Raw genomic sequence first — 25934 nt, forward strand, 5'->3', positions numbered from 1 at the left:
GAGGTGCTTTGTAACCACTTGCATTTTCGCTTTTATGGACTTCTTCCCCCTTTAGAGTAGCTCCCGAATAACAGTAGCCATTTTCGCTCATCTGGTCTCAAGCGTGAAATGTCTCCTAATTGTAAAAGTTAAGTCAATATTTTCTCCCCCTCCTTTCCATTAGTTTGGACCACGGCAAGACCTAAAATGCCCTGAAATCATTTTTAAAGTCGCTTTAGAGGGCCCAAATGACCCAATTAAAGTGGTAGACTGTAAATGGGGCAGGCGTCTGAGACTAGCATCCATTAAAATAAAAGAAAGAAAAAGGCCCCCCTGTGCCTTTGAGATTAGTTTTTAAGGTGTGTGTGACTGCACTAATACAGACGTACAAACCTAATGACCCAAACAAACACTTGAAATTTGAATATCATAGTAACGAAGGCCCACAAATAAACATTTTTTTTTTATTTTGGCCGACAGCATTAAACAAGTTTTTTAAATTGTGTGTATATATAATATATATCAGTGTCTGAAATAACGTGCATCTTTTACGTCGGGCATACAACTTGCAAAACGTCTTCACCCGGGTGGCCGACAACTTTTTCAAGGAGGGGAAAAAAAGTTTTTTTTTTTTTTCAAATCAAACGTCTGCTTTATTCCAATTTCGAAATCTTCGTTCGGTTTGGAAATTTCGGTTCGTTTGGCAATTTACATACTCGGCAGCCAATCAGAAGCCTGCATCGAAAAACTTCCACTCTCCCGAGGTCGTGCATTTGGATATCGTTTTCCAAAGAAGACGCAGAGAACACAAGAAAAATCTATAAGTGGATAGGGATCAAGCCAAAACCTCAGCCCCAGAAGAAATATTCAAAAGAAGCTAACAAAATTTATGACGCTACAAAACGTAAACATACATTAAAAGGGTCGTGGAAAGAGGAGTTCACGTGGCTTGTAGCAGACGATACAAACATTGTATGAATGAAGATGAGTAAATACTGGTACATGCTGATGGCAGATGGAAAACAGCGATGTCATATACATGCAATGAATTTCATAAGTAGATTTATAATAAACTTAATTTTAAAGAGTTGTTCTGTTATATATTCTGATTATCAATCCTTAATATTTTGCAACTATGGTTTTTTTGTGTTTCAAGTAGTGAAAAACGGGGCAGGCAACTTTTCAGAGTTGTCTGGCCCTGGTGTCCCGTAACTTTTTCGCACGATTTTCAGACACTGTTAATAGAGAGAAAAAATTATACTTTCAACTTTTTTAAGAACAAGTCAAACTATGCACTCTGCCATTAAATCGTTTGTGTAAGAATAATGATCCAATAGTTTTCATGGAGCTGAAAAAGAACAGTTTCATTGAACAAAATTCTAAAAAAGGATTCAAACTGATGATTTGTACACAAAGCCTTACAACTAAGACTTAAAAAGAAAAAAATCCAAGTCCTCAAGTCTGCCTATGGTTTCCATGGTAAGTACTGTATAATGATCATATCTGTCCGAGGGTGTCCAACTCGGATGATTTTTATGAGCAAGCTTTACACTAGACATTGACATAGACATTGTGCTATAATATTATATCAAAAGCACCCAACAGAATTTTGCTAAGCTGTGAAAACTCTTTTCAATTGTCTTTGTTTAACTGAAGTTAGCAAGTATGAACTTATGAGGACAACTTGCACACCAATACCTATCATTGTCCATTCCAACTTTGCATTTTGGCTCCCCAGGAGCCTCAGAAGAGCAACAATAAGAAGGCCGAGCAGGGTCCCAACGGGAAAGTCAGCGCAGAGAATGTCCAGTTCAGTGTGCCTTTATTCCTGCAGTACCCCATGCCGTATGCTCAGGATGCCCCCACCCCACTCTTGGTCTCTCAGAGTCCCACCAAGCTGCACTTTGGGAACCCATACTCGCCAAACTCCGACTCGAAAGGTGCGTTCGCTTCGTCTCGCAATACAACTCAATTTTTAAAGTGATAAAAAACACTTTATTCATGAAAAAACTCGATTTGAATGACACACAAAAAATACATGAACTACCATATAAATGTGCAGGTATTTTGAATACTCATAGGTTGAGGAATTTGTGTTTTGTGCTTTCGAAGATGGTTGCCTACAGTACATACTTCTTTAAAAGAGAAACAGTCAATGGTGAGACGTACCTCAACATGCTGGAAAACTGGTAAATGAATACATTGAGTGAATTCGTTTTCCACCAGTAAGGGTTGCCACCAAACAGTTTCAGAACACAACACTGCTAGACATTGGACGGTCTTGGAGGAATAATCACGATTTCATGTCCTGGCCACCCAGATCTCAAGATCTAACACCATGAAAAGATTGATCTATTCCAAAAGATGCGAATGAGCTGAGGACACAAATAACTTAAGCTGTTGCTACCATTGACAAAGAAATATTGCACGCGTTTGGCAAGAATTTGACGATCGCTTTGATCATTTTCAAATTTGGCAGCTTTCTGAATTTACCAGATGTGTTTTTATATCCTTAATAGTTTCCGAGATATTGAATGTTAAGATGTGCCCTACTTTCAGAACATCCTGTATATTGATATTAAACCGGTCCGTGGTGCAGCAAAGGTTTCCGACCACTGCTTTAAATGACAACTGTTATTAGCAGTTTCTGAAATAACATCTGCCCGGACGCCCGTGGCGTGCATCTTTTACGTCGGGCCTAGAACTTACAAAACGTCTCCGCCCGGGTGGTCAACAACTTTTTCAAGAAGGGAAAAAAAAAAATCTTTCGGGTTTTTTTTTTTTGCCCCCCAAAACAAGTGTTTGCTTTATTCTGATTTCGAGATCTTCGTCCGGTTTGGAAATATCGGAATTTAGGTTCCTTTGGCAATTTGCATACTCTGTAGCCAATAAGAAACCTGCACCGAATAACTTCGTGCTACCGGACTTTCCTGAGCGTTATATGGTTGTGCATTTGCATATCATTTTCCAAAGCAGTCGCCCAGAGAACAAAAGAAAAATGCAGAAGTGGTTAGGAATCAAGTCAAGACCTCAGCCCCAGAAGGAAGATTCAAAAGAAGCCAACAAAATGTATTACGCTACAAAACGTAAACGTACATTAAGAGCATCGTGGAAAGAGGAGTTCACGTGGCTTGTCGCAGATGATGCAACACAAACATTGCATGAATGAAAATGAGTAAATACAAGTACATACTGATGGCAGACGGAATACAGCGATGTCATATGCATGCAATGAATGTTATAAGTAGATTTATAACAAATTAATTTTAAAGTGTTGTTCTGTTATATATTGTGATGATTTTTTTTTTTGCGATTAGTTGTCTTATTGTGTTTCAAGTTGTGAAAAATGGGGCAGGCAACTTTGTGGCCGGGCAGGCAACTTTTAGAGTTGTCTGCCCTGGTGTCCGGTAACTCTTTGTCATGAGTTTAAGACACTGTTATAACTATGTCGTTATTATGTTATTACTGATACATTTGGGTATTTCATCACAATACATCAACATGTCTTCCGCAGATGACGACAATGACGACGAGCTGTCGGACGAGCAGCTCCTTTGCCTCCCCCCGATGGGGCCACCCTCCTGGGACAGCAACGTGGTCTGCATCCAGCCCACCCGCCACCAAGCCCGGACCGAAACCCGCGAGGGGGCAGGAGAACCGCCCGACAACGCCAACAACAACAACGTACTGGTAGCTTTTGCCGAGCATCTAATGTTTTCAGTGCCTGATCTGCGTTTGACTCCGCAGGTTAACATCAACGAGAGGCCGGCGGCAACCGAACCCCGCAACCCCTCGGTGAACGACGGGCAAACTCCGTTCTGCTTTGATCACAGGTAACACGGCTTCTCATAAAGTCGGGTGCCCCTCGTTTTCCTGACGTTGCGCATTTTAACACGTGTAATGGGGTCTACGGTTTCCGACCCCCTATATTCTTGCTTCCTAGTGTGGCCCACCCACGTGGTTTTTTCCATGTCATCACTTGCTCGTTTGCTCAAGAGATATGAAAAAGTACTTCTATTCTTTACTTGATTGAAAGCAGATACCTGTGTATCTGGAAAAAAGTGACTTGTTTAAAAAAAAAAAAAAAACTAAAAGCTTGGATAATTTCCCAAGTACAGTGGAACCTCGGTTTTCGAACGCCTCTCAGCTCGAACGAATTGGTTCTCGACCCAAAATTTCTCGAAATTCTTGCTTCGCTTTTCGTTCAAAAAATCGGAGTTCGAACGCCGGTGCGCTAGGGGCGATGCTGAGCGGCGTCCGGGTTTAGATTGCCCCCACCCCTCGTGAAGAACTGTTGTCACGGCAACGCGCACTCCTTTTCTGTTTTCGTTTTTCAAAAGCGGTGAAGGGAGTGTTTTAACCCCTAATTATGCCTCGGAAGAAGGTCGGTGCAAGCAGCAAAGTTGCTACAGGTGAAAAAAGAGGAGTAGTTCGTACAACTATTGCATTTAAGAAAGAAATAATAGCAAAATATGAAGAAGGTGTGCGAGTTTCCCTTCTTTCAGGAATACAGCATGGCTTCTGCCGACCGGTAAGAAATCCTACTCATAATTCTTTTCTTTATCCTTTAACCGCTCACCACTTGTTGTGGAGACCCGGGTGCGTTCTCCATCCGGGCACCGGTGCTGTGGAATGCTCTTCCCCCTGAGATCCGATCTGCAACCTCAGTGGAAATGTTTAAATCTAAACTTAAAACTCACTTCTACTCCATTGCATACGAATAACCTACTCCTCTTGTCGGTTGAAAATAGTCTGTGTAATATAGTGTAACAATCTGTGAAGCCCTTTGAGACTCTTCGTGATTTAGGGCTATACAAATAAAAATGACTTGACTTGACTAAATGACGTGTAAACGACCTGATTTTTTTCATGTTAGCGTAATCTTTCGTACAGAAGATTACGCTAACGCGAACGTACGATTAGCCTGGGTTAGCTTTACGTTAAATATTCAAGATAAACATTCAAGGTGTTTGAACGGATTAAAACAATTTTACATTACTTTTAATGGGAAAAAACTGCTTCGGTGATCGTACAAATCGGTTTTCATACAAAGAAATGGAACAGATTATGGTCGAGAACCGAGGTTCCACTGTAGAGGTTTAAAGAATGGTGTATCAGGGTTCCAGCGGATCCTTGAAAAGGCTTCAAAGGCATTGAATTCATTCTTCTTAAAATAAGGCCTTAATTGGCATTAAAATGTCTTAAATCCAATTTTCGAGAGTCTTACAAATGTGAACAAATTCGGACTCAAAAGATTGTCGCAATCATCAATTGTCTTTTTTTAATAATTCACCGATCGACTTCCGCAGCAACGTCGCATGACCCTAATGACAGAACTATCAAAACGGTGATGAGGTTTCAGTCGGGCCTTTTAGAGCAAATGCAAGTCTTAGGTCTGCCATGCCAGGTGACAAGTTCAAGATGTTCTGTGTAAGAAATATTTGTTTTTCGGTTCTGTGTGTTTAATTTTTTTTTTTTTTTTTTTTGTCCACTTGGTCTTAAATTCGATTTCAAAAGGTATTAAACGTCTTGCCTTTAGCAACAGGTACCCTGTAAATAAAGTAAAAGTACAATGTTTTGATTTGTGATGACCACAAAAGCATTTTACAGACTCTGCCCTACTTACGAACATTCCGGACGATCGTTTGTAAGTTGAATTTGTCCGTAAGTTGCTTCAGTGCTATATTTTGTTTATTTAAGGTTTATATAAGTATGTTTATGGTTGGTATAAGTAACCCGTATTGTTTTGTACTAAAAATTAAACATTTCATAAAATAATATGCTCTATAAAGATGAATAAAGTTGAGTTTAACTTCCTTTAGGAGACTTCCTCCTCCGTGGTAAAAAGTGGCAGAAAAAAAGCCTTCCGACCATTTTTCAACCGCATCAAGCTTTCTTATTCCACTTTTGTTTTAAAAGAAACGGCTAGCCTCTTCTTAACACTTTACACCAACCATATCGAATTGATGCACGAGATGTTAATCAATAAAAATGTAAAAGTTACAGCAAGCGATACAGTACACATTGTTATGATTACACACGAACCAGGAAGTAGAAGCCGGATTTCTTCTTCGGTGTGGATACTGGGTGATCCGCACAGCACCACGCAGTGGAAAGAAGCACTACAGTACTGTCCTATACCCGGAAAAAACTGCACACAATACAAAATCTAACTTATAGCGATGTCCGGATATTTTTCGACATCAAGAAAAAAATGTTCGCATCTACCGGAATCGTAGGTCGAATGGACGTAAGTCGTGAGGCGTCTGTACTGGCATTCCTGTGCAGAGTTTCCATGTTCTCTCCCTGTCTGCGGGAGTTTCCTCCAGGCATAGTAATAGCGATAAATATAAATGTTTCAGAGCAGACTCATGTCTTGGGTCTACCCACAATACACAGAGCAACTTGGGACAGACGTTTACTTTGGACCATTGAAAAGCGTAACTTTGTTGAAAGCTGTGCCATTAATGTGTATGAGGCACGATGTATTTGTGTTTTCTTTGTTTCGATTGTGTTTTTTTGGTCAACTTGCTCTTAAATATGATTTTAAAAGGCATTAAAAAGTCTTGAATTCAAATTGCCTTAAGCAGTAGGACCCCTGTCTTGGGACCGATTATCATGGGCAAAAAGACAATAAAAATCACAATGAAATGAGATGTGATCCCTCAATACACAAGCGACTGAAATGGAAGAGTTTAGTGTGTTCGCGTCCCGACATCACCCTAAAAACAAACAAAAGCATGTTTTACAAGTATCAATGATATCAACTTAGATTTCCTATATGTCTTAACAAATGAATAAACCTGACATTTTAAATGGTCCAGCTGGTTAAACTTGCCCTTTGTAATTGTTAGCTTGATGCTAATGTATAGTTGTGAAAACCCCATACACTGGCCTAGCAGAACCATCATTTGTTGTCATATGCAAATGATGATTCACATTTGAATACGAAAAGGACACCATTCCTACTGCGAAGCATGGGGGTGGTAGCATCATACTTGGGAGGGGTTTCTGCACATAGGACAGGGCGAGTGTCCTGCATTGAGGATATATAATATTTAAATTGATCTACGAAAGGTGACACATGCCGACAATGGGCAGTAGAATGAGTTGCAGCATATCTAACGCACCCCTTCCCCCCTTTTTGTGTGCAGCATGGACATGAAGCGATGCCCGCTGTGCGAGGTCATCTTCCCGCCCAACTACGACCAGTCCAAGTTCGAGGAACACGTGGAGAGCCACTGGAAGATCTGCCCCATGTGCAGCGAGCAGTTCCCGCTGGACTGCGACCAGAAAGCCTTCGCCACTCACGTGCTCACCCACTTCGAAGCGAACCCGCTGGAGTTCGATTAACGGCGCCTCACGTCCGTCCCGCTTTTCTTACAGCAATCGGAGTTTCCATCTTTGTGGAAATCTTGTCCCAATTTTCATAGTTAATCTCCAGAACCCGACACTGTTAACGCTACATCGGATCAAGTAAGCCACGCGAGCTCATAACGTTATATCATAACCGAGACCGGTTCCCCTTCCTTGCTTTGGAGAAAACCATATATAAATGGAAATACATTTATTCACGCATACGTCAGATTTATTTTAGAATACATAAGCCGATGAAATTGTGACTGGTTTGATTCTGTCCATACCACTCTGGGTTATTTCTCCCTTTGTCGGATTTGAATATTTAGTTGGTGAGTCACTGTAGGTTTTCGCTTCCTTTCTATTATGTTTCGCCATAGAATGATTTTATCTGGTTATGGAACTAATAAAAATCATTTGAAACGACTGGCGTGTGTTAACAGTGTCTGAAATAAGCTCTGCCCGGACGTTCGGGGCGTGCAACCTTCATGTTGGTCCACAATTTTCCAAACGTCTCCGCCCTGGTGGCTGACAACTTTCTCAAGGAAAAACAATGTAAGATTTTTTTTCAAATCAAACGTTTGCTTTATTCCGAAATCTTGGGAATTTCTATTTTGTTTGGCAATTTGCATATTCAGCAGCCAATCAGAAGACAGCATTGAAAAACTCAGTGCTTCTGGACGTTCAAGTGTTATAAAGTCGTGTATTTGCATATCGTTTTCCAAAGTAGACACACTGAGAACCCAAGAAAAATGGATAAGTGGTTAGGAATCAAGCCAAAACCTCTGCCCCAGAAGGATTCAAAAGAAGATAAAAAAATTTATGACGCTACAAAACGTAAAAGTGCATTAAAAGCATCGTGGAAAGAGGAGTTCACGTGGCTTGTAGCAGACGAGGCAACGCAAACATTGCATGAATGAAGATGACTCAATACAGGTACATACTGATGGCAGATGGAAAACAGTGATATTCATATACATGCAATAAATAAGTAGATTTATAATCAGGGTTGGGTAGAGTTACTTTAACTTGATTACTTTCAATTACTTTTGGATTACTCCAATACCAAATAGGCTAATAAAAGACAAAAACTAAATATCCTATCCACCTGTGATTTGTGGTAAGAAATTTCTGCTGTGTCCCTATGCACAAAATGCAGATGCTATGAAATGGACGGTAATTAATCATACTGCACAAATCTCCAGCGTTACCTAGCAACAAGCCACTAACGTTGACAGGGTTTGACAAATCGCAGAGCACTTTCATATAAAAAAACAAAACAAAACACGATATACAGTGAAAAAAATTGAACACCCTGCTATTTTGCTACTTCTACCACTTAGAAATCATGGATGGGTCTGAAATTTTCATTGTAGGTGCATGTCCACTGTGAGAGATTAACTAAAAAGAAAAATCCAGAAATCACAATGCAACCATTTATTGTTTGATACAGTCACAAATAAGTATTTGAACACCTGTGTACTAGAATTCTGACCCTGAAAGACAGGAGTACAATCCGAAGAACACCATCCCTACTGTGAAGCATGGGGGTGGTAGCATCATTCTTAAGGGGTTTTCTGCACATAGGACAAGACGAGTGTCCTGCCTTAAGGAGAGGGTATGTATATGTATATATGTATAATATTTGAATTGATCTATAAAAGGTGACGCACATTTAAAACAATGGGTATAAAAAATGTTTAAAAAAACTGTTCAGTCTCCATTCTAGCTGTTGGTATATAAGAACAAATCTGTGTTTCCCATATATAGTTAAAATATTGATTAGAAAATAAACATTAAACAAGAAAACAAAACATTTTTAAAGGGACACTGTGTAATATTTGACCACTAGATAAAGCTTTTTTTCTGCAAACTGAGAGCTTCTTTTTGTTACAAATTAGCGCAAAGGGCACCCACTTTCATATACATTTCTAAAACAGAAACCTAGCTAGATGGCTTGCTAAATAGCTATCCCCAGCCACTTCATCCAGCAGGATCCTGAGGCGTTTCAGTCAGACGCTCCTCTCCAGTACCGCTTAGTAGACCTTACCGGGGAGGCTGAGAAGTATGATTCCCCTGTAGTTGGAACAACCTCTCCGGTCCCCCTTCTTGAAAAGGGGGCACACCACCCCAGTTCGAATTTGACAAAAATAACCTGATATACTTATTCAATTCTGTAGCGGCTCACACCTGACAGCAGGAGATGTTGTAATGGTGGTCTGTGCAGCCCTTTGAGAAATTTGAGCGATTAAGGGCTATACAAAAAAATGTGATTTGACAAAGTTGTGGGTTTTGAGGGTACCTGTAGTAGCAAGACGGCAGACAATCATGAGAGCTGCCTTTGGGTGAGCCTTATATTATGCGAAATAATTACCGTATTTTCCGCACTATAAGGCGCACCTAAAAGTCTTATTTTTTTTCAAAAGCTGACAATGCGCCTTATAATACAGTGCGCCTTATATGTGGATCAATATTAAGTCGCAAAGTCTTGCAACTATTGCAAGCAGCCGCCGACTAGATTTCCCCCCGAACGCGAAGTAGTCCGCGGTGTATGCTGGGATTTATATACCGGCGTTTCATTTCCTAACTAATGTGTCAATCATCATTTGAATCAGTCACTATTGGCTAAAGTTATTCGGAGGTAAAGGGGGCGGATCCTTTTTATCATTTACAGGCTGGCATAGGCTAAAGGGGCAAAACAAAGCCTGCAATTGGCCGAAAAAGATGAATGTGAATAGCATGTTGGGTAGAACTACGGCATAGAGTAAACAGTATTTTACTATTCTGTACTGTATTTGTAAATATTTTACTCTCCTGGATTTACTACACTCACGGATATAAGAGGACCATGGTTGCACATTATTATTGAACACAACGACTTGGGTGAGCTACTCCGGCTATATATTTTCCCAGTATCTTGTTTCAGAGTGATCTAGATGTTTCTGTGATGGGTCTTTTTTTAAATTAAACTCAATTCCAAGTGTTTATTGTCATATGCACAGTAAAGTTGCGAGCGAAAAAGAAAATAGAAACTAAGGAATGGTTGGCATTTCTTGAATCCCAAGATTTTAACCTTCCGAATGATATTTGGAACGATGCATTTGAGTGACATTGTACGGACACCGCATCCGCACGTGTTCTCGACACGTATTTGCTTCTTTGCAAGCTTTCGGAATGTTAAGGGGGTAATAAGTTTGACTGAACTTTCTGACTGTTTTGTCGACGTTCCCATTGTAGCGCCTTATAATCCGGTGCGCCTTATGTATGGAAAATATAGGAGCAAAAACTATTTTTTGGGGGTGCGCCCTATAACCCGGTGCGCCTTATAGTGCGGAAAATACGGTACTAATGATTTCACCCGAGTATTACTAAAAAATACATTCATATGATAGTTCGAGTATGTTATTCAAATCAATTAAAAAAAACATATATATATTACTAAGCTCTAAATCAGGGGCCTCAACTGTGGTGCCCCCTAAAGGACAGCTGAGGTTCTCGCAGACCTGTTCTGAAAAAAATCTCACCAGTGCTCGGTCATTGTGATTTTCTAGTAAAATTATTTTTTTTTAGTGGTTGACAGTCTATTTAACTCCACTTCCAATAATTAACCTGCTAATAACATTGTAATAACATGAGAAGGCGTTAATTAGAAACAAAAAGTAGCTCTCAGCTTGCAAAGGGTTGGAGACAATGTTCCCTCTAAACTGTGCGCGTGCGCAATCGCGCACTGCCCGCACATTCTCAGCGCACAAGAAAATCTAGCCAGCGCAGTTTTTCGAGAACCGGCTTCTTCGGCTCGGATCACTAAAAGGAACCGGCTCTTTCGGGTCCTAAACGGCTCTTCAGGTTTTTTTTTGCTTCTTTCATCCCTATATGACCAAATATTATGTAAAATTATGCACAAAATGACTTAAAGGAAGGGGGAATAGAACAAAAAGGAAAACATATCAAAATAGAAAAGGAGTGAGAAGCTGAGAAAAAAAAGAAACAAAAGGGAGAGATAAAAGAAGGAAAAATTCAGAAAAAAGCCAGAATAAAAGAAAAGAAAGAAACAAAGGAAAACAATTAAATAGAGAACAAAAAGAAAAAGTAACAGCTCGGAAAAAATAAACACAATGAGATTTTTTTTAAAGGAATAAAAAAAAAAAAAAAAAAAAAAACACGGAAAAAGAAGAAAAAGTTTGTGTCGCATTCAAATAATTTCCAATTATGCCAAGTCAATCTTGTTGCCAACATTGTACTTCCACTAAAAAATGAGATTAAATACAGTTGTGTATCGTGCAACAGACTAATTTTTTTGCATTGCCGGAAACTCAGCAAAATATAACTTGATGTCAAGTTTAGGACATGTTTGATAATGGATTAGTTGCCACACTTGGGATTGCCGTTGCTCACTGTTGTTTCAAGCGTTGCTCACAGACTTTGTGTGAACGCTCAGACCCGTGGAAAATTACAGGGAACATTGGTTGCTCTAAAAAATATACAATGTCCCTTTAAATACATCATTAACATAATCCAATCATGAAATTAAGAGAATAGGAAAAATGAATCGCAAGTAATGACTCGAGAGCACTATATGAAACATCGAAAGAAATTTTATTCACAACAAAGCAGCTTCTTGAAGGAAATACAGTACATCATGTGATATTCATCTGTATTCACCCCAATAAACAAGTGTGACCCCCCCCCCCCACCCTCAGGACATATGAAAATATAATTTAATGCACTTTAAACATACATTCACTTTACACCATAGTCAAAATTTCTGGCAGTAACACAACTTGCCTTGGGATTGCAGTTCCAAGCCAGAATATTTTTCAAACATGATAGTAGCACTTGAGTTGAATGACACCTTTGAATAACGCCGGAGCAATATGAAAACTATGACAGGTCGAGGCCCTTCTTTTAGAGCAGGGGTAAGGAGGAACCTACTCATGTCAGGACCACGTCTTTGTCCTTTGGGAATGCCTGAGAATAAGTCCCTAACAAACCTGTAAATACTCCGGTACAGTGCCTAGCGAAAGGGTATGTTTACCTCCCGCCGTGTTCCTTTTTTACTTCGCCTCATTTTTAGGTATGCGATTGTGACTTTGCTTCTTGTGTTTTTTGAATGTAATATATTGTCCAGATATCTCCCGAAGGCTTCCATTTTTGTTTAGTCTAGGTTACCCTGATTAGTGTATGGCTAGCTGGCCAGCCTGCCGTGCTCATTGTTATTTCTACCGGCTGGGTTCGCTTTTGTTGTTGGCTGGTGGTTATCCTGGCTGCTTACTACATGTTTTCGGTTAGCCAGCCTTCAGTTTTTTTCCACCGATCTGCCCCGGTTCGTCCTCTAAGGCAGTCAGCTAGTCTGCAGTGTCCCGGCTGGTTCAGACCTTGCTTGCTCTGCGATTTATTTTTGCCAGTTCGCCCCATTTTGGCTGCTCGCCATTTGTTGTACCATTGTTGCACCTAACACATATATACTGTATACATAAAATGCAAAAAAACTAATATTTTCTCAAATTTAGTATGTTTACTATTTGAGATTCCCTTTAAGACTAAGTTTAAAAGCACCGGCCGTGATGGGCTCAGGGGTCTGTGAAAGTAGACACTGGAGAACCGACAGCATTATGAAGACCAAGGAACCCACCAGGCAGGTCCAAGATAAAGTTGAGGAAAAGTTCAAAGCCGGAGTGGAATACAAGAAGAGATCACAACATTCAAACATCTCCTGGAGAATTGTACAAGCCAATATATAAAATTGGAGAGAGAATGAACCCACTGCAATCCTATCAAGACCTGGCCGTCCCTCAAAACTTTCGGCCCAAACAAGGAGAAAACTAATCAAAGAAGCAACCAAGAAGACCTTACTCACATTGGATGACCTGCAGGCATACACAGCTAAGGTGGGACAATCTGCGCAAGACAACTATTAGTCATACGCTCAATAAAAATCTGCCCTTTATGAAAGAGTGGCAAGAAGAAAGCCCTTTCTAAAAGAATACCATCAAAAGGCCCGTTTTGCATTTGCAAGAAGCCATATAGGACATATGGAACAAAATTGAACTTTTGGGGTTGAATGGAAAGCGTTACGTTTGGCGTAAGAGTAACACTGCGCATTACCCTGAATACACCACCCCCACTGTCAACCATGGTGGTGGCAGCATCATGCTCTGGGGTCGCTTTTCTTCAGCAGGGTTTCGGAATATTGTTTGAGTTGATGGGACGATGAATGGAACCAAATACAGGGCAATTAAGGAAGAAAATCAAAAAGTGGGGTGTGGGTTCACCTTCCAACAGGATAACTACCCTAAACAGAATGCAAAATCTACAATGGAATGGTTTAAAACTAACAATATCAGATAATTTGTGGATAGATCTGAAAAATGCTGAGCACTACGGATCACTATCAAACCTTAAGGAACTTGAGCAGTTATGCAAGGAAGAATGGGCAACAATTTTGCTTTCAACATTTGCGAAATTTAAAGAGACATACCCAAAATAACTTGTGGCTGTACAAAGTATTACCTCAAGGGGAGCCACTATTTTAACAACACCTACTTTTCAATTTTTTGTTAGCATAATATGAAATGTTGAATACATTTGGTTTCTCTTCACGATTGTATCTCACATGTTGTTGATTCTTAGAAACTACTTTAAGTATTTCATCTATAGGTTTGAAGCCTGAAAAATGGCAAAGTTCTTGGCGGGGGGCAATACTTTCGCAAGGCACTGCCATTTCTTTTGAAGTCCTATTGAAGGATACAAAACTGATAAAAAATGGGTCTCCCACCCCTGCTGTCTAAAAGCTTCACAAAACATGGAGGCTAATGTTAGCCCCCCCACCGTCATCATGGAATGGTTCACAATTCAAGGCAAAGGACGAATGTTAACACTGGAATTTTGTCCCCCCCCCCAAAAAAACCGCATATACTTTATATATCTACAAATGTGAGGTTGGCAAAAATGCTCATTGGCAACGTGTTTCACGAAACAAAAGTGCTTGAAAAACTGCATAGGGTAAATGAAGCTAAACAATAGCGCGAGTAGCTTGAAACACTGGTACGACAGTTTATTTTTTTGTTAGTTTATCTTCCAGGTTTGCTGAAATGCTTGTCACCTGAGTTCACCCTCCAACATTTCGGATGTCAAAAGGATTCAAAATAAATGATTGAAATGAATGGAAATAATGGCTACTATAAACGCAAACTTGATTTCAGTTACGTTCGTAAAAAAAAAAAAAAAGAGAAATAGGGTCATGAGATCATTGCAACGCTAAAACTGATATACAGTACAAGGAAAAGGTTATGTGCAGGAAATGATCGCCTGAAAAAAAAAAAAAAAAGATTTAAGTACACTGTCATCCCCCTTTTTAATGGATCTTTGTGTTTAGCTGTTCTGGGCAGTGAAACTAGTTCATAAAAATAAGAAGGCTTACAACCAATCCAGGGTGCACTCCACATTTGCTCTTTAAACTGGGGTTGACTTCAGCACAAGTGTAGTCAAGTGAATGGAAAGACGGGCAGTGTCTATTATTTGACCACTAACTATTGTGTCGTGCTACCGAAAACGAGTGCTAATAAGCACAAGGAAGAATACAAACTACGGAGACTTAAAGTGGCCAAACTGAACGATTTCTTTCTCGTATTTTCGCACAGACTTTTGCAAGGTTTTTGAGAATCTCGGGTACGCGTAGCAGAAAGATGACGGACAGTTATGTCAGCAGTCTCAGTAAGGGTCAAGTTATGTAAAGTACGTGCACATTTCTTTACTTGTGAGTATTTTAAAAATATGTCATTTATATGATAGTTCATGTTTTTTGCTTACACACACTGTCCCTTTAACACTTGAAAACGAATAATTGTTCATCTGCAACTATGGGTGGGGATTTGGATGTGTAATTGTCACATTTACATATTTTTATTGTAATTTTTTTTTAATTGAACCATAAAAGGGCCTTTTTTGTGTAATTAGTTTGTTGCATGAATTGATTTTATATTTTTTTAGATACAGATTTTCCTAAAATACTGTGTTACCTCATTCGGGTGATTTCTAATTACATTTTTTTTTAAATAAAATTGATGAGTTTGGGAAAAATTGTATACTAACTTTACAGAAAGATTCTCAAGATTCTGTTAAAGGGACCGTGTGTAATATTTGACCACTATATGTTGCTGTATTGCGTCATGCAACCAAAAACGAGTGCTTAAAACCACAAGGAAGAATACAAAGTACTGAGACTCAAAGTGACCATACCACACCATTTTTCTTCTCATTTTTCTTTCTGAGCCTTTTTGAGGTTTTTGGCTAACCATAGCAGCAAGATGGCGGACAAATATGTCAGATCTCTCCAAGTGAGGCTCAATCTAGCTAGTCTAAAGTAATTTATCTAATCTATTAATCTAAATTTAAACACTTTCATAAATCCCAACTTGTGCATACCAGTGCGTTTGTATGCAATTTATAGGCTCTGAAACGGCTAAACTGATTTCTGTGAAAATTCACACATTTGTACTTTACGCCTCCATGAGTGTCTTTAGCCAAGTTTGAAAAATCAATAAACGTGGTTTCATGTGGCTTGCTTTTGTGGGGTCTCTAATGCCCACCGGTGGCAAAATTGGGAACTACAGCTCCAGACCAGAGACCACTCCAAGCAGCCAAATCCAATCTTTTATCGGCCTGACAACACAGGACCATTTTGCTTGTGCAAAATAAGATAAAATGTTTCAATGTACCATATTATACTTATATATATATATATATATATATATATATATATATATATATATATAATATATATATATTTTTTTTTTTAATGGAGGGTTTTTTTAACACTAGGAGGCGCTATATCATACACCCTGTCCAAAACGCAGACTGCGGTGGGCATAGAACATTACAATATATTTACGTTTCTTTGTATCCACCTCTATATGTGCATTGAATTAAACATTTCCGACTACATAAGTTTATTCCTTACAGGCTACTTTGAATACTTCGGTCCATTCACTCGTATTTAAAACAATGAACCCTTTGGGTCCCGGGTATCCTGGAGCCAATCCCAGTTGCAAGTAGGATAAAAATAAACCTGCTGTTTATGCTTACAATCAAGCCTCAGCATAACGTTAAAAACCTATTAAGAATAGTAAACGGACTGCACTTATATAGCGCTTTTCAAGTCAATGAAGACCCCCAAAGCGCTTTACAATGTACTTCACACTTACCCACTCACATCCACACCGACAGTGCAGTCAGCCATATAAGGCGCCTACCTGCTTATCAGGGGCATTAGGGGTTCAGTGCCTTGTCCAAGGACACTTCGATATTTACCTCGGAGGAGCCGGGAATCGAACCTGCGACCTCTTGGGTCCAAGACGAGCGCTCTACCTCCTGAGCTAAAAATGAAAAAGAAACAATAATAGTCTTTAAAAATTCAGCCCTCGTTATGAACTTGTGCGGATTTGGCCAGTGCGTTTAGGTGGGCACCAGTTTGGCAAGTTGATGCGTGACAAAAGCATTCCGCAAGTGGAGAAAAAATAAGTCTCCTATATTCACCCCCAAAAATATAGCGGGGAAAAAGTGTGAAAAAAATAATAAAAATGTCACTTCAATGTGCAAATGACAAAACGGTGACCTACTAAAGCATGCAAAACTATCGAGTGTGGAGGACGAAGAAGAAAACGATGCTGGTGACGGTGGAGGTCTCCCGCCCTGCAGGGGGCGCACTACTGCTGCATCTTGCGATGGATGACGTCGACGGAGACGGGCGGGTGGAAGTTGATGGTGTGATGCCGGAGACCTTGAGACGTCTTGTAACTCTTGCCGCAACGGCACTTGAAGGGCTTGCGCACTCGGATTTGCGCCCGGTGCCCGTTCTTGGCGTGGTACTTGATCCCGTTCACGTTCTGAAAAAAAGGGAAACGTGGCACTTGGTGGGTACAGGCAACATATTTGTGTTTTTTTTCTCAATTTCACTGGAAAAAACTTGAAGGATACAAAGACGAGCAAGAAAATCTATAATTTACACTGAAGAAAGGTAGGCTACATTCTTTTTGTGGCAATAAAAAAGATAAAGGATACATGGTTAACAATATTATGAATAAATAGGCATCACAGTTTTTTTTCTTAACAAGAAATAGTAAAATAGTTTAAAGCCCTTTGAGTTAAAGCTATACAGCTACTTTGATTGAAGAGTTATACCTGCTCTAAAATACTGGTTTAAAGAAGCTTGAATTCTTTAACTCAATCATAGCTTCAAAGCAGCTTTAAAGCATTGACTCAAGCTAAACTTCAAAGCAGGTTTAACTCTACTTGAGTTAGAGTTAACTGAGGCGGTAAACCATTAAACCTGCTCTAGATTATTATAATAAAGCAGCTATAACTCGATTGTTTTTCCTTGACATCTTGAACTAAAGCTTTAAAATTGCTTTGATAGAAAAGTTAAACCAGATCTTAACTCTTTGTGTAAAGAAGCTTTTAATCTTTGACTCAAGCTTAGCTTCAAAGCAGCTTTAACTCTACTTGAGTTTAAGTTAACTGAAGAGTTAAACCATTTAACAATTCAATTATTGCGGTAAAGCAGCTTTAAAGCTTTAACGCCATAGTTTTTTGACTCCTTGAGCTAAAGCTTTAAAATTGCTTTAGCAGAAAAGTTATGATGTAAAGAAGCGTTTGATCTTTAACGTAAACTTAGCTTCAAAGCATCTTTAACGCTTTAACTCAAGCTAAACTTCAAAGCAGTTTGAACTCTACTTAAGTTAAAGTTAACTGAAGAGTTAAACCATCTAAATTATTGTAGTAAAGCAGCTTTAAAGATTTAACTCCATAGTTTTTCCTCGACTCCTTGAGATAAAGCTCTAAAATTGCTTTAACAGAAAAGTTAAACCATCTCAACTCTTGGTATGAAGAAGCATTAAATCTTTAACTCAATCTTAGCGTCAAAGCATCTTTAAAGCTTTAACTCAAGCTAAACTTCAAAGCAGCTTTAGCTCTACTTGAGTTAAAGTTAACTGAGGAGTTTAACCATTAAACTTGCTCTCGATTATTACGGTAAAGCAGCTTTAAAGCTTTAACTCCATAGTTTTTCCTTGACTCCTTGAACTAAAGCTTTAAAATTGCTTTGAGAGAAAAGTTAAATCTGCTTTTAACTCTTGGTGTAAATAAGCTTTGAATAATTAACTCAATCTTAGCTTCAAATCAACTTTAAAGCTTTAACTCAAGCTAAACTTCAAAGAAGCTTTAACTCAACTTGAGTTAAAGATAACTGAAGAATTAAACCATTAAACCATCCAAATTATTGCTGTAAACAGCTTTAAAACCATACTTTTTCCTTGACTCCTTGAGCTAAAGATTAAAAATAGTGGAAAAGTTAAACCAGCTCTTAACTCTTGGTGTAAAGAAGCTTTAAATCTTTAACTCTTAGCTTCAATTCCACTTTAAAGCTTTGACATGAGAACCAGCACAGGAAACTGTCCCCCTACAGCCCAAGTGGTTAAGGCATCCACTCCACACACTCTCCACTCTCCACTCTCCACTCTCCACTCTCCACTCTCCACTCTCCACACTCCCCACTCCCCACTCCCCACTCCCCACTCCCCACTCCCCACTCCCCACTCTCCACTCTCCACTCTCCACTCTCCACTCTCCACTCTCCACTCTCCACTCTCCACTCTCCACTCTCCACTCCACACTCTCCACTCCACACTCTCCACTCCACACTCTCCACTCCACACTCTCCACTCCACACTCTCCACTCCACACTCTCCACTCCACACTCTCCACTCTCCACTCCGGCTGTTTTAAATCTTATGTAAGACAGATTTTAGGGTTATTTTTCCAGACCAAATTGAATGTATATCAAAATTACAAGAAGTATCGGTACTTAATATGGGTGGTTAGTTAGAGAAACTACTTGTACTGGCCACATTTTTTATGAAACTATAAAATCATCCTTATTGTTTCCACCCTAACAGATGCTGGCGAAGGCAACGTGCAAGAAACCTTGTATCTCTTTTTACATCCCGGCACGGGGCAAGCAAAGGGTTTCTCGTCGCCGCCGTTCATGCACATGGCGCTGAGGATGGACTGGGAACTGATGGCGCTCTCCGTGGTCCAGGATTCGTCGCTGTCCGACTGCTCGAAGTCCACGTCCTCTTCATCGCACTCGCTGCCTGCGAAATCCGAACGCCGGTTGTGACTTTCCCCATCGGTGCGGTGACCCGGATGACGCGGGGTTACCTGTGGGCGTGCTGCTGCGAAAGGACGAGGACGGGGTGATGGGCGGAGTGACGGGCGGGGTGAGGTTGCCGCTAGCGTGACGCGGCGGTGCCGGAACTGGCGCGCCGTTGTTGCGACATAAATTTCCCGTTAAGGACAACGACAACTTGGGTTGCGTCTTCTTCTTCAGCGCCTCGTGTTCCCGCCTCGCTGCTTCTGTCATGAACCTGAAGCGGAAAAAGAAGTCGTAAACCGGGGGCAGTGTTGGGACTAACATTTACAAAGGAATGCAATTACTTTTATTAATAAGACATAAGACCTTCTAACTCAACTGTACTAACTACAGACGCTCCGTCTCCTTGCGAACATTCGAATTACGAAAACCGGTAGCGGTGAAATTTTTTTCCGGGAAGTTGAAAAATATCTGGACATTGCTGTAAGTTAGATTTTGTATTGTGCACCTTTTTTCAAGTAAAGGACATTACTGTAGTGTTTCTTTACGCCGCTACCAGCGTGTGGTGGCACTGTGGGAGGTCACCCAGCATCCACCAGCTTCCTCTTCCAGTCACAGCCCTGGTTTGTGTGTAAATATACTGTATGTACTGACATTTTTATTGTTTAATATCTCGTGCATTCATTCAATATGGTTGGTGTAAAGTGTGAGGAAGAGGCGAGACGTTTCTTTTGAAATTAAAGTGGAATAAGAAAGCTTGATGCGGTTGCGAAAATGGTTGGATCGCTTTTTTTCCGGCCACTTTCTACCACGGGGTAGGAAGTCGCCTAACTCTTGAATCCCTTCTTCCACAAGTAAGTTAAACTTCACTTTATTTATCCTTATAGAGCATATTATTTTAATAAATGTTTATTTTTCAGTACAAAACAATACAAGTTACTTATACAAGCCTTAAACATACTTATGTAAAACTTAAACATAAAAAATATAGCACTGAAGCAACTTACGAACAAATTCAACTTATGAACAGTCGTCCGGAACCTCGTTCATAAGTAGGGGAGCATCTGTATTACGCACGGGGCGGCAGTGGCTCAGGAGGTAGAGCGCCCGTTTTGGGATCAAGAGATCGCAGTTCGAATCCCAGCTCCTCCGTGTTACATGTCGAAGTGTCCTTGGGTAAGACACTGAACCCCTAATGCCCCCAATAAGCAGGTTAGCGCCTTACATGGCTGCACGGTCGCTATTGGGAAATGTGAAGCACACTGTAAACGCTTTAGGAAGTCTTGACTTGAAAAGCGCTATATGAATGCAGATCATTTCATTTCATTTACGTTTCTACATTGCTCCGCTGTTGTATGAATGCAAGTCGCTGTCCGACTTATGAACGAGATCGTTCGTAATATGAATTTGTTCGTAAGTTGCTTCAGTGATAGACTTTGTATGGAATGTATGTTTAAGGTTTATATAACTATGTTTAAGGCTTGTATAACTAACCTGTATTTTTTGTATTGAAAAATAAACGTTTCATATAATATGCTATATAGAGATAAATAAAGTTGAGTTTAACTTACTTTTGGAAGATGCTCTTCAAGAGGTCCTCCGTGGTAAAAAGTGGCCCAACAAAAGGGTTCTGACCATTTTCTCAACTGCATTAAGCTTCCATATTCCACTTTCCTTTCAAATGAAACAAGTTGCCTCTTCTTTACACTTAACACCAACGATATTGAATGGATGCACGAGATATTAAACAATAAAAATGTCAAAGTTCTTAGCGCGCTGGAGATACAGTATAGAATGTTTACACACAAATAAGGAGGAGGATGCGGATTTCTTCTTGGGGGTGGATGCTGGGTGACCTCTCACAGCGCCACATGCCGGTTGCGGCGGAAAGAAGCACTGTCCTGTACTAGGAAAAAGGTGCACACAAAAAAAAAAATCTAACTTACAGCAATGTCCAGATATTTTTCGACATCCCGGAGAAAATGATTGTATCTACCGTTTTTCGTAAGTCGAATGGTCGTAAGTAGGAAAGTGTCTGTGGTTTCCTCTGATTGTCGAGTACTCTTCCCTCACTTACGTTGCCACCTACCATATTTTCACAACCATAGGGCGCACCATGTTTAAAGATGCAGCAGTCTCTGTAGCTCATTCTATTTCTGTATTTAACCCATACAGTGCTGTTTAGAAGAATAGCAGTGCAATGTGACTAACCAGAATATTCCTGGTTTTTTCGTATATTATTTATTGTTACATGCCAAACAAGGTACCAGTAGGTGCAGTAGATTCTCAGCAAACAAACAAGTCCTCTTGTGGATTAACTGTAAGTCAGCAGCTTTGGAGCTGACAACATCTGGCAGGATGTTATGAGATAATGTTGATACAAGAAATCACAAGTTGTTGACTAAGAGAGTCGATTCCGAGAAAAAACACTTTCGGTTCCGAGAAAAACATCACGTGATCTTGTTGAACACGGTATAAATACCAGCATCTCTTGGACGAATTTCGAACGTGTATGAATGAACGGATGCAATAAAGAGCGTTCCCTCTCTGACATATTTCGTCTCTGCGTATATTTTAGCCCAACTACGTCCTCTCCAAAAGACCCAGCATTCATAATAGGCACGCTCTGAAGGCTAGGGGTGTGTTTATTTTGCTTCCGATTTTCAGTTATCAAGCCTTCCGTTTCCTGTCGTAATGCTGTCTTGCCATTGGTGAAACTAAAACTGCACTTTCTGATTCAGCCCATTTGCCACCCCACTTCCTGGTTCTAGCCATCATCACCACCTTTTGCCCATTAGCTGTTGCCCATTACATTTACAAATTTGTATTTTACTTTGGCCAATTTTTTAGACATTGTGTAAGAGTTTTAAATGTTTGACTTCTCTTTCTAGGAGTCAAGTCCATGATTGTGCAGGCTTGCGGTAAATAATGGTGAAAACTGAACAATGACACACGTGACATCGGTTGAAACAATGTTTAGTGGCGAGTCATGTTTGTTTACCTGTTAATGTAACTGAGGGCGACATAGGTGGGCTGCTGCTGCTCCTGCTTCTCCAGAAGGCGGGGGTCTGTGTCTGTGGGGAAACCAAAATACAAGGGACAGCTAAGTTTTTTTTCATTTAGTTGGAATAATACAAATTCAGCCAAATATGCCTAAACTAATATAAACTGTGTATTATGAATATTATTGCGCCTTTGGCAAACTCTAAATTCCAACACAAGAATGGATATGCATATATCAAGGAATCTTGTGATTATATCACGATGTAAATAATTACGATACATTTATATGAATAAACTTGAGGTGGATTACATTTGACTAAATGAAGGATAAAAATGTGGTATATTAATGTGATTTTGTTAACATTGACATCCAAATTATATATTATACATATCGAAATAAAGGTTACACTCGAAAACTCACTGCATATAAATGGTCATGGTTGTATATTTCAATATTGCAACATAGCAGAAAACAAAACAAAACCCTGTGGTACCCCAACTACGGTCTTGGAATATTTCCCAGAGTTGAACACTTAGCATTCAAGCTTTGTTAATTTTATTTCGTTAGCCCTATCAAAAGTACAGAGACTAACTGGTCAAAATAGCATCTGTATTTTAGTTGTTTAAGGGACATTGAGTATTATTTAGGGCCTCCTAGTGGTTAAAAAAACATTTAAAAAAAGATTTAGGTAATAGGCAAAAATAAATGAACTATCATATTGACAGGCATTAAAAAAAACACAAGATTTTTCAACTTGTTTGACATAATATGAGGCTCACCTACAGGGAGCTCACATAATTGTCTGCCATCTTGCTGCTAATGGTACCACAAAATCAAAAACCTTAAAGGCTGAGCAAAAAAATGAAAAGAAAAAAAAACCCCGTAGTTTTGTTACTTTGTGGCTCCTTTCTTTCTAATCTTCCTCGTGCTTAGTTGCACTTGTTATTGCAACTTAAATCATATTCCATTAGTATTATAATTGTCTTTATCATCATTCATAACATTGTTTACAATGAGAATAGACGTGGCACTCCAGGATAAACACGTTAAAGAATTAAAAGAGAAAAATAAAATAAAAAATGTCAGGATAAATGGGGAAAAATATCAACTTGGTAACGCTTGGAGATTTGCATTGTAATCATGGAAAAATAGAGCAATGACAGTAAGCACCAACAAAATTCCCAAATAAGAATAGAATAATGTATACCCATTTTTCTAAAAAACTGTAAGGATATACATTTTTCACAGTCTTGCACTCTTGTCTAGGGTGGTGATGGCTCTGGGAAAGGAAGTGTCTCTTATCATGTTAGTCCTTGTTTTTAAAGGACATGCAGTGCCTACCATCCACTACACAGCATCATCTCCAAACAGAAGAGCAGCTTCAGCGACAGACTGCCGTCACAGTCTTGTTCCACGGACAGACTGAGGAGATCATTTCTTCCTCATGCCATGAGGCTCTTTAACTCCACCCGGGGGAGTATAAGTCCACATTAAACCACACCCCCACATTGCATATTATCCTATTTTTATTACAGTGTGTATTTTATGTAGCACTATTTAAATACTCTATATCAACACGTTACATTGGGTATTTATTCATATATTCCTTTTACTTTATTATTGTTTTATTTTCAACACAAGGATACTGCTGGAAGTGTGAATTTCCCTACAGGGATGAACAAAGTATCTATCTATCTACCTATCCAGGGATCAGAATGGAGATTTTCATTTTCAGCTGAAATAGCCAGGGTCCAGGGGCCGCAGGCCCCGGCCAGGTCCAGGGCGGTGCCCGGTGGGGGGCTCAGGGGGGCAAAGCCCCCCTATAAGCCAACAGCATTTATCTTATTTGCTATGTGAAAATTGCACTAGAATGAATTAAATCCAACAAAACAGAAACCATGTATTTTTTTCAGTTTTAAGATGTTTAAAACAATTGGGGGATTACAATGTTACAACCATCACCATTGTTGTTGTGTTTTGATGATGAAGATGGACCTTGTATTTAGCTACTAATCAACAATATATATGAAAATATATACATTAATAACCATTCATCATTAATTTGAAAATAGAATGCACAAACTGAACATGCTTAAAGAAAATACATGTCATAAATTTTGTTTATCCTGTTCTAAATATTGTATAAACACAAAAGATAAAATCATTTCATAAATAAATAGATTTATAAATACCTCAGATTGGGATTTTCTGTCACACAGGGGAACCAGTGGTTGACTGCTGCTAGTATTTGAAGTGGAAGGATTTGGAACGGCCAATAATGTTGAACCGGTGGTGTTACTGTTAGTTTCACTGCCGATTTTAAATGCGGATCCGAGTGCATAATTTGATCGCCGGCAAGCTATTTTTGCTTTGTGCTTGTTCATTTTAGCATGATCGATCAGTGCCACACAACCTCGCGTACCATAATTGATCAGATCGACACAGTATAGACACTTTGCTTTCCCTGGAACATCACACTTTGCGATGAACTGGCTCAAAGTTTCTGTAACTTCCTCGATCTTTGCGCCGATTTTAACGTTTACTGTGACAGTCTTCTCCAGCCATGACCACTTAAATTTATTCTCGATTCCTTTATCAATCTCTGAGACAAAAGCCTCGTCTTCTTTTCTTAGTATTTTCATATTTACTTTTTCAAACACTCATTTCACCGTTTGAAAAGACCGGAAGAAGCGCCATGTTTGAGAAAGCCAATGCTCTGAACAAAAGCTCCGCTGATTGATTATCAGCGAACCTATCCACCAATGGTAGGAGTCGATCTATTTGTTAGCTAAACCACGTTGTGTGTTATAGATCTAATGCGCTGCGCTTCTTTTTGCCTATTTTTCTCGCGATCTCTAACTGCTAACTTGGGGTGATGAAACGGTCACGAATCATACCTCACCCCCCCAAAATATTTTCTCATCGAATTTAGACGATGTACGGGAATGACCTTTGTAGGGATGTGATTGACGTGAGGAGAAAAAGTCTGAAACCTAGCTAGGGGTTTGGGGGCGACCGCCCCCCCCAGCCCCCCCCCCCCCCCCCAAGCTCCTGGGTTTTAGGCAATTCACTTGTCCAAAACCATGCTTATATTTATCATTTAAGTAACATTTTTAAAAGATTAAAATAATTTGCCCACATAACTGATTGTTTAGTAAATACTGCAAGATAAGTTCAAATGCAGTTCAGTCCCTGCAGCTTGTGCAACAATGCGGCCAATTTTTCTGACGGCCGCCAGGGTGCGCCAGAGCAATAGAGGTAAGAGTGAGACAGTCGGATTTTGAACTTGTTTGCTACGAAAGTGAAAAAGTCGGAATGCCTTTGGGGTTCAAAAACAGCGGAAATCCGCGGATCCGCGGAAAATTCTGATCCCTGCCTATCAGAGAGCAACAGGTCAAAGGGGTTGTGGGCAGGATGAGAGGAATCCTTGATAATGTTGTTGGCTCC

The 25934-nt window shown here is 39.7% G+C and overlaps 2 protein-coding genes across 4 annotated transcripts in view; one reads left to right on the top strand and one right to left on the bottom strand.

The window, feature by feature from the left end:
• tax1bp1b (Tax1 (human T-cell leukemia virus type I) binding protein 1b) overlaps positions 1-7761 on the top strand; it is a 31294-nt gene extending 23533 nt beyond the window's left edge. For 2 of the 3 annotated variants that reach the window (XM_088327302.1, XM_088327303.1), the window contains exons 14-17: positions 1718-1919; positions 3494-3663; positions 3727-3812; positions 7134-7761. In XM_088327302.1, the coding sequence (XP_088183428.1) occupies positions 1718-1919; positions 3494-3663; positions 3727-3812; positions 7134-7332 (657 nt within the window). In that variant the 3' untranslated portion in view covers positions 7333-7761. The remainder of the gene's footprint in view (positions 1-1717; positions 1920-3493; positions 3664-3726; positions 3813-7133) is intronic. The other variant, XM_088327304.1, reaches the window with a different exon arrangement.
• Positions 7762-16186: 8425 nt separating this feature from the next.
• The window catches only part of jazf1b (JAZF zinc finger 1b), a 28178-nt gene continuing 18430 nt past the window's right edge, over positions 16187-25934 (bottom strand). The window contains exons 2-5 of the mRNA XM_088328101.1: positions 22485-22557; positions 19552-19757; positions 19315-19484; positions 16187-17219 (exon numbers count right to left, since the gene is read on the bottom strand). Coding sequence (XP_088184227.1) covers positions 17040-17219; positions 19315-19484; positions 19552-19757; positions 22485-22557 — 629 coding nt within the window. The 3' untranslated portion in view covers positions 16187-17039. The remainder of the gene's footprint in view (positions 17220-19314; positions 19485-19551; positions 19758-22484; positions 22558-25934) is intronic.

This window comes from Urocampus carinirostris, chromosome 2 (genome assembly GCF_059441175.1).
Source record: "Urocampus carinirostris isolate Australia breed hairy pipefish chromosome 2, RoL_Ucar_1.0, whole genome shotgun sequence".
In the NCBI taxonomy this organism is placed as follows: Eukaryota; Metazoa; Chordata; class Actinopteri; order Syngnathiformes; family Syngnathidae; genus Urocampus; species Urocampus carinirostris.